This window comes from Juglans regia, chromosome 10 (genome assembly GCF_001411555.2).
Source record: "Juglans regia cultivar Chandler chromosome 10, Walnut 2.0, whole genome shotgun sequence".
Classification (NCBI taxonomy): Eukaryota; Viridiplantae; Streptophyta; class Magnoliopsida; order Fagales; family Juglandaceae; genus Juglans; species Juglans regia.
The window spans coordinates 7,861,817-7,871,721 of record NC_049910.1 but is presented as its reverse complement, the minus strand read 5'-3'; the positions used below and the strand labels follow the sequence as shown (position 1 = coordinate 7,871,721).

Genomic DNA, 9,905 nt, shown 5'->3' with positions numbered 1-9,905 from the left:
TGTACTGCTAATTAAGAATAGGCGGCTAACGTAGTGGACGAGAAAAATAAAAAAAAAAAAATTTATACAGCAATTATTATTTTATTTAATAAGAAGTAATATATTTATTATCATTAAATAATTACTTATTATATATTTTTTATTATTATTTAATGATAATAAATATATCACATATTACAAATAACATAAGAATTCGATAAATAGTATTAATTTTTTTTACGAGCAAGAAATTAGGTCCGTCCTTAATTTCCTTTTGTTGGGTTTGAAGAGAGAAGAAACGTTTGTATCTTTTATAACTACAAACTAGATTGTATTGGAAGAAGAAGCTACGTACATGCTTGCTGAGCAGAATTTGTTTCTCCTTCTGGGGGTTCAACTACCACCTAACCCTTTTGCTTTGCCAGCAAACCATGTTAAATGAAATACCCCCCGATATTCTTATATATGCATCTCTTTCACTCGTTCCCTACAGGAGAGAGAGGAAAAGAAACTCTCTGATCTCTCTCTCTCATATTTAAGTTTTCCTTACACGACGTGAAACATCATGCATGGGAGTACTACTTTTCATTAGCTTGACTCTCTCCTTTTGGTAGCATAGGATTTACTTGTCAAGAGAGGAGATCAGAGAGAGAGAGATACTAGTTATATATGTACAGTACTGAGCCTGTTGGTACGTACCTTCCAATGATTCTCTGAAATCTTATAAAGCCAATGCGTGTCTTATTCACATTTTCATTGTGATTCCCTCAATCTCGCTCTCTCCGGTCCTCTCTCGGCCGGCGGCTATTCCACCATCGGGTTCTGTATTTCGTGGACTTGTGAAATATTCTATTGCTGTCATGGGCAAAACCAAATCGGTTTTAGTACTGACTGGGAGAGTTACAAACAAGGCTGTGAGCTTCATTGTCTTCTCTGTGCTAGATCTTGTTGATTTCCTTCTTTGTTTTGTTTACAAGTTAGTTGATTTCTTCATTGAAGACGAATGGAAGCCATGTTACTGCTGCTCCGGCAAAGAAGCCATCACTAGTAGTGGCAAAATGTTATTGGTCTCCGAACGAGACGAATCCAAGATTGTTTGCCTTTGTTCCAGCAAACTACAACTGGACGAGATCTCAGACACACTCTATACACGTCCTTCTCTGGTGTCCGAGGTCTCGAACTTCACTGTATCCGAGCTCAAACGGTTCAAGGAGGACAGGACATTTAATGTACAATCTTGTGAGAAGATCAAGAACGGCACGGTGCGCTCAACATTCAAGGTTAACTCCACCATTGCTGAAATGCTACAAGGAAAGTTTGGAAGACAGCAATTGCATCCCATTCCGAGGTGGTCCGACTGTAATTGTAAAATTTGCACTTCGTGGACCTCGTCTAGCAAAGAAACTCTTTTTGTTCAAGCCGAAGGACCCAAGGGTTAGTTACTTGAACCCAATTTCTTCATTTATTATTATTACTAACTCCTTAAACATTTTAAGCTCAAATGCTCTTGTACTCATGTATTTATGAATACGTCAGACAAAGCACGAGAAGATGTCTTGTTCATTCATGGCTTCATTTCAACTTCGGCATTTTGGACGGAAACATTATTTCCAAATTTCTCAAGTGCAGCCAAGTCAACTTATCGCTTGTTTGCCATTGATCTGCTTGGGTTTGGAAGGAGTCCTAAGCCAACAGACTCCCTTTACACGCTCAGAGAGCATTTAGACATGATTGAACGGTCCGTTCTCGAACCAAACAAAGTCAAATCCCTCCATATTGTGGCTCATTCTTTAGGTTGCATTTTGGCTCTGGCTCTCGCAGTTAAGCACCCTGGATATGTTAAATCTCTAACCCTTATCGCACCAGTAAGTTTCCTTTTGTCCAATAATCTATCTACACCACCAATATTCATATAAATCAAGCATCACAGCATATTTATAATTGCTTTATTTTGTTTGCTTGACTGTTTTTTTGAGATAACCTCGCATACATGATGCAGCCATATTATGCGGTGCCAAAGGGTGAACAAAGTACGCAATATGTGATGAGAAGGGTAGCTCCGAGGTGTGTCTGGCCGCCGATTGCTTTTGGAGCGTCAATTGCATGCTGGTACGAGCACATTTCCCGGACGATTTGTTTGCTCATTTGCAAGAACCATCGACTGTGGGAATTTCTCACCAAACTCGTCACTAGAAACAGGTACGTACGCAATTGATCAACTCCATTATCTACCACCATAGACTATAAATGTCATATTAATGGATATACCCCTTTTTCATGACCTACAAGGTTTTAATTTCCTGATATTTATTTGCATGTATATATAAGATTTTAACGAGTAATATAATTATACCAACTTTCTTCTTCTTTTTATTATTTGGATATTTTTTTTTGGTTCAAAATTCAAACACAAAACCTCCACCGTTTGATCATGATATAGCTAGAAAAAAATCAAATTGAAAAGACTAGAAGATGATCATCGTCATGAATTAATACTATAAAGTTGTGGGCCATATTCATGATGATTATATAATTTGGATGAAATTAATTATCTTCTATGATTCCGTCCCCTTACAATTAATTACTCCCATAATTACAATATGTATCACGTACGGATCTTAGCTTAATTTTGGAATTAAAATTTTAACTTGTCATGCAAAATTATGAGTTTTTTTTCTCTTTTCCCCATTGTGTATCCACATGAAACCCAATTAATTCAAAATACGTACAATATTCGACGAAAAAGAAATATGTATCAAACGGGGCTATAAAAGACTTTTTAAAAGGTATAATTAGAAAAGTCCCAGTACGCTCAGTTTTTTATCAGTCGTTCAACATTGTGGCGGTCAGATTAGTAGTACCAATATTATACCAAAGTCTTGTATAGATAGTGATGGCTTTGGTCGTTTCGCATTCAGTGCTCTCGTGGATGGGATATAGAGATGTGTTGAAATAGATTGAGATAGTTTGTAAATAATAAAATAAAAATTAAATTATTTATTATATTTTATATAAAAATTTAAAAAAATTACAATGATAAATTAAGATGAATTTTGAATGCAAATAAAAAATTACAACTATTTTTTTTTTTTTATATATATTCTTCGATCGTATCATGATTATAAGGTCAATTGAGTATTTAACTCAAATCCCAATATCTTTTTACTGACTAAGGGAATCAGTATTTTGATGAAGGAAAGTCCCATTAAATTATAACATGATGCATGCTTTATCCGCACCGACTTATAAATAAAAATTTTCTTATATATTTCGGTTGTAAATGAGTTGGAATTAATGATCACATTAATTTTATCACATTGTATTGATGTGATGTTTTCCAATATTAGTAGGATATACTATTTTCTTTATGAATTAATCATATTCCACCGAAAGTGCAACGTATACGTGCCTGCTGTACGTTAGTATTCTAAAGTAGAAAGGGATATATAGGGAAATCTGAAACAGTAATACAACTTATCATTTTTATTTTTATTATTCTTATCATATAAAATATAATATTAGATGATTATAAATTATTTATTATATTTTATTTATAAATTTATTATTTAATATCACATTGATGAAAAAAATGATAAAAAAAAATAATTAGTAGATTTTTTAATCTGAAAACAGTATTGCCCGGATCTTAATTTTTCGCGGTGCAGATGTTTCTCAAATATTGTTCAGACTTTTTAGTCACAACCGACAATGGGGTCACTGATGTTGAATTACTCGGGATTATCATTCAATGTGCGCGCGCGCGTTGTTGGCCATGATCGATATAATTCATTCCAACCTGATCCTTTGGACAAGACATTTATCTACTTTTCATCATGCATGATCATAAACTTAACTATTCTCTTCTCGGCCTCTTCTTCTACATCTACTTATTATTCATGTTGTCTTTTACGCAGGATTAGGACATTCTTGCTTGAGGGTTTCTTCTTGCATACGCACAACGCTGCATGGCATACGCTGCACAACATCTTCTGCGGCACCGCCAGCAAACTTGACGCGTACATGGATGCAGTCCGTGAACACCTCAAGTGCGACGTTACTGTGTTCCATGGACAAGACGATGAGCTTATTCCAGTTGAATGCAGCTACAATTTGCAAGCAAAAATCCCTCGTGCCCGGGTCAAAGTGATCGAGAAGAAAGACCATATTACCATCGTTGTTGGAAGACAAAAGTCCTTTGCCAGAGAACTGGAGGAAATATGGAGGAAGTCAAGTGATTAAAGACTTTAAAGCTAGCCCGTTTGGATACAAAATTCATATCAACTTATCTCATCTCATCGTTATAATATTTTTAAATTTTTACACAAAATATAATAAATAATTTAACTTTTTTAAATTTCTAAACAATAATAATATTAAAAAATAATATTCTATAATATTTTATTCTACTATTTATAAATTATCTCAACTCATCTCTAAATCCAAACAGACTTAGTTAATTCCATCCAAATCCAATGCATGAATATAAGTGGATATGTAAAGGATCATATAAGGTTGCTCTCTATTCTCGCTCCAAATAGATATTGTTTCATTCAGGGTAAAATATAAAATATTTTAGTGATCATTGTGTTTCTAAGATCGATAAGGGAGATTATTTAAAGATCGCATATTTTATATTAATTGGATACTATTCAATTTAAGTGAAAATGAAATATATAATATATAGTTGTTTGTAATTTCTTCAACTTTTCTAAATGTGCAGACTCATTTTGGTCCCCATGAATTGAAAAAATATTATCCATTATTACTTGAGTTGTCAAATTCTTGTACTACAGCTGTTAATTTGATGATGGGGCGCCCTCACAAAAACTCGAGACGTATGTTATCGTTTCTCTCTCCAGAGTTTTCTTTTTCTCACTATCAAAGTAATCTAAAATCCCTTCTTTCTGCCTAGTCGGGTGGAGCTTCGGCTACTTCCTCACTCTTTCTGTTTGGCCAATATCGAAATTATCTATAAATTTTTTTTCGATTTTTTTGTAGTTTTCTGTTAATAGCATTAAGATGCGCCTGTTGCCTATCGACGTCCTACGATTGCCATGCATCCCACCAGTAAACTCCTTAGTTGCCTATCTGTCAAAAGGTGGAAGAAAACTGTCCAAAAGAGTGGTGTGTATGTCTCACACGCGGCAGCTCACACCGCACGTGAAACTCATGCGTCGCTACACTAGGCCAGAGAGTCTGCTGTTGTCATGCGCGGCACCATTGGGATCAGCTGTTTCGAATCTCTTATATTCGACTATTACCTTCTTTCCAAGAGTGGCGCGTGAACCACAAGCACCTCCATAGCAAGTGACGGTCCTATGTCGGCATATCGACTCATCTTCTGATTGTTACTTTCTTATGTTCCTGCTTTCTCTAACCAAGAATCAAGATAAAGTAATCGTGAAAGTTTCATTCAGCAAATCCAGACCAATAAAATGCAGCACACATTAACATTCTACTGTGATTTTTAGTCGTAGTTTGATAGTCTATTTATCAAACTATACAACTGCTTCAAGCGGCGGTGGGAACCAAATTTTTTATTCCAGATCCCTCTTTTTTATTTCTCTTGTATTGCATTTGTTTGTTTCGGAATGATTGTTAGGGACTCCTATCTTATTGAATCTAGTATCTTGTAATCACTTAATTTATCTATGAAATTATGCTTGCTTATAAAAAAAAAAAATTGTTAATTTGATGATGGTCATTAAGATTAACATCATGAACATTGGGTTGAACTTGTGTCTTAAAAACCTGTTATGGTTTTGTTTCTGATTAGAGAAATGATTTGTATAAATCTTAAATAGACAAACTATATATAATCCCTTATAAAAAAGTAGGTCCCACTTAAAAATGGTGTAAAAAAATTTATTATTTATTAGTGAGATCTAACTTTTATAAAATACATATATGTACCTTGTTTATTTAAGACAACTTATATCTAACATTACTCTTCTAATTTTGACTAATACAATTGTACGTAATGCCAATTTGCAATCATGATAGTATAATAGAACTATCAATTTTGAAACAATAAATGACGGTTACATCCAAATGCTTATCGTAAAGCTACCTCATGGCAGATAGCTAGGTTTTTCCTTTTTGTAAATAATTATATCTATCATTAGTCGATTTATATCTATCTATATATATAAATTGTGTATGAGACAAAATTTCTTATTTTAACGTTTTTGTTTTTCCGTTAAAGTTAATGCCAATATATATAACTCTATTAATGGCTTGTTGTGCATTAATATATATTGTGCGTGCGTGTACATAATGGCTTTGCATGGAAAGCATAAAAAATAAAAAAATATATATATAACTCTAATTAAAAAAATGCTAATTTCAAGGTGCAGAATATATTTCTTTGAACATTTAAAATGAAATATTATTAATTAAAACTTTTAAATATTTTAATATATATTTATATCTTTTCAAAGTTTTTCATACCATTTTGAAGATCGTTTGGTTAAAGCACTGCAATAAAATAAAATGAGATAAAATTATTGGAGTATCTTACTATCTAAATTATAAATTTCACAACTTAGTAATCATAAGTATCGAAATTTTATAAACAGAACCACAACAGTGAAATATCCTCAACGAGGTTATATAGTTATCTAGCAAAATATAATACAAAGCCAAAATATATAGGAAAAAAGAGAAATAAATCTCATTTGACCCAAAACATGCCATTAAATACCATCATCTTGATGATGCAAACTCAATCATCCTGTTAAAGTACTAATTGTAGTAGTTAATTTGTTTGTTAAAGTTCATTTGTAATATTCTATTAATTATATTACTTGTATAAAAGTTGAAGCAATGTCTTCTAAACTATATATGCCATCAACTATTTTTACAAAATTTATAAAAAAAATATACTATTTTTGTAAAATAACTGTTTAATCTAACTAGACAAACGTGCTTTGCACGTTACTTTGACCTAGTATAATAAAAAAACATCAATTTTTTTGCCTCCGAGAATTATTGATGTCTACTATGATCAATGAATCGGCCACTAATATATATATACTAGCAGTTATATAACGTGCAAAGCACGTTTGCCCATTTGTCTAATTGAAAATGATGTGCTTAAAAAAATAATATGATGTGTAAAAATAATATTTTTTTAATTAATTAGTTAATAATTTAATGCACAGAGCAGGAAAATAAATTTTAAATAATGATAACAAAACGTTATAGTAATATGAGTAATATGAAAATTAAAAGATTTTGGATATTTTAACAATAGTTTTCTTAGCAAAATATATGAATTGTGCAGAATTCAACCACGATACTTAAGGGTGTAAATTTAAATCAGAAAACTGGAAAATCGGACCGGACTGAATCAGACCGGACCGGTTGGTCCTGTTTTGAACCGGTCCAGTCCATAACCGGTTCCTATACTACGAAAACCGGCCATAACTAGTCCGGTTTCGGTTCTGTAGTTTCTGGAACCGGACCGGACTAAACTGGACCGGTTGGAAAATATATATATATATAAAATTTAATTTTATATATTATACAAAATATTTATATATATATATATAAGTTTTATATATAATATATAATAATATATTAAATTTTTATATATAATATATAATTATATATGATATATGAAATAATTTCATATTATAAATTATAATATAAAATGTTAATATTAAATATGAATATTTGTAATTTGTTTGATCATATGTTATTAATATAATTATATATATGATAATATTATTATAATTTATAAAATAAAAGTTTAATCTTAAAACTGAAAATTTAATTGATCATATGCTTTAAACATAATATATATATTAAATTATTAATAATATTTTATCATAAGAAGTAACATTTTATTATATATTTTTTACATTTTAAAAAAATCGAAAAAACGGACCGGACCGGACCAGAAACCGGTAAAACTGGTTTAAGAAGGTAACCAGGGCGTAATCAGTTTTGAAAAATGAAAAATCGGTACATACCGGTTCGGTCCTAGATTTTGATCAAAACCAGACCGGACCAGACCGGATTAGATCCGTTACACCCCTTGTCAATACTCAATGACCCAGAGAGCACTGAAAAAATACAGAATCTTTTATTTCTATATTGCTCTCATATGTTTTCATCATTAAAGTAAGTCTCTTCTATTTTGAAAACTCTAAAAATATTATAATGGTAGAAAATCATTTTATCTAAATGATTTTAGTTAATTAAGAATATTATGAGATTTAAATTAGATTAAAAACTCTAATTATTTATATAATTTTACTCTCTTAAAAATATTTAACAAAACTCTATCTTTTATTTAATGATAAAATATTAGTATTTTATAAATTAAAGTTGAATTTATATTTTAATTATCTATTTTAAGTTAGTTTAACCTCCACTGTTGGATTAAATCTGGAGATTGAATATGTAGGGTTGAGATTTAAAATTAAAAACCCTAACTTTTCCCCTCATTTTTCCCTCCTCCCTCTCTCTCCTGGCTCCCTCCAGCTGCACGCCCTTCTCCCTCTCAATCTCTCTTCTCCTCGGCTCTTCCTAGCTCCACCGGCTGTCGCTACCGCGCCACCACCAAGCCCAGTCATTGACAACCTTCCCTACACCGATCTCGTCCCGACAGACCTCTCTCTCTCCCCTTGCAACAAGTCGAAGCCCGTAACCCTCTCTTCCTCTGCACCCAGGGGTTTCTCCCCGTGCGAGGTGATTTTGTGATTTATGTGGTCATTTTGTGATTTGTGTGTTGCTTTTTGTGGTGATTTATGTGGTAATTTTGTGATTTGTGTAGTGATTTTGCTGTGAGGATGCAGAGAGGGACGCAGATGCATGTTGCACTGTTCATACTGTTCATGTAGCATTGTTCATCAATGTAGCACTGTTCATTTCTGTAGCATTGTTCATTACTGTTTACGTTTATAGCCACTTTTAAGTTAAATGACATATATATACACACACTAGTAAGGGCAAACATGTGCATTGCACGTGTGCCCAATTGAAAAAATATGAAAAATTGGTTACTTGTCAATCCACAATGAACAACAAAATGATAATTTAAATTCACACAATTTCTTAATTTTAAATATCAATGATAAAGTTCCATCTATATTTTAAGATTTTATTTCTTATCATAAAAAAATCATATATGTTATGTACAAAATACTGATAACCATAATATAAAAATTTTAACCATAAATGGACAGATTTATGTCTATATTTCTTGAATTTTTTTCTTATTTACAATACATATTATACACAGGATTTGTATAATATTTATAATTATAATACAACGACTTACAAGAAACAAGTCACAACTTTAAAATGTATACAGGAAACTTTTATAATCATTGAGCATTCTAACCTAGGTATCAAAGTAACTGAATGAGTTTTGCTCCTGATCTTCGTTGTCCTTATTCACACAAGAATTCAACAAGCTTTGCTCTTGGAATAGACGAAATGAAGTAAGATGTGAATAACGATTTAGTTATAATGGTGAATGTAGAATTAAGATTTTATTTTAATCAAACGGCACCGTTCTTCAAATGGGATGAGAAGTATTAGACTTTATGCTGAAAATGGCGTCGTTTTGTATTTTGGGTGGTTGGGCTTTATGGCTGACTTCAGGCCTGGGTAAATTGGGCTAACTTTTCTTTTTTCTCTTTGGGCTTTAGACACGATTTTGTAAAATACGGTAAAAAAAATATAGTTATGAAATGTAATAGATGGTAATATTCGACAAATTTACATATATGATAATAAATTAATTTTTACTTGGCTACCTGTCAATTCACAATGAACAAGAAAAATGAGAGTTTATATTTTAACATTTTTTCTCTGATCATAAAAAAGATCACACATGTTATCTGGAAAATATTCATAACTATAACATAAAAAAATGCAAGAAGTTGATAATTTATAGTTTACCTGAGGTTCCT

General features: G+C 31.8%; 1 protein-coding gene across 1 annotated transcript; it reads left to right on the top strand.

Moving 5' to 3' along the window:
• The first annotated feature begins 488 nt into the window (after positions 1 to 488).
• Positions 489 to 4,333, top strand: LOC108993728 (probable lysophospholipase BODYGUARD 3). Its single transcript, XM_018968739.2, has 4 exons — positions 489 to 1,413; positions 1,516 to 1,844; positions 1,979 to 2,178; positions 3,894 to 4,333. The coding sequence occupies exons 1-4, from the start codon at positions 840 to 842 to the stop codon at positions 4,216 to 4,218; spliced, it is 1,428 nt and encodes a 475-aa protein (XP_018824284.1). The 5' UTR covers positions 489 to 839; the 3' UTR covers positions 4,219 to 4,333.
• Positions 4,334 to 9,905: the final 5,572 nt, after the last annotated feature.

Excerpts from the sequence above, each read along its gene's own strand:
- LOC108993728 (XM_018968739.2), top strand. The coding sequence starts at position 840 with ATGGGCAAAACCAAATCGGTTTTAGTACTGACTGGGAGAGTTACAAAC. Across the intron at positions 1,414-1,515 it reads TCAAGCCGAAGGACCCAAGG|ACAAAGCACGAGAAGATGTC; the intron begins GTTAGTTACTTG and ends TGAATACGTCAG. Across the intron at positions 2,179-3,893 it reads AAACTCGTCACTAGAAACAG|GATTAGGACATTCTTGCTTG; the intron begins GTACGTACGCAA and ends TCTTTTACGCAG.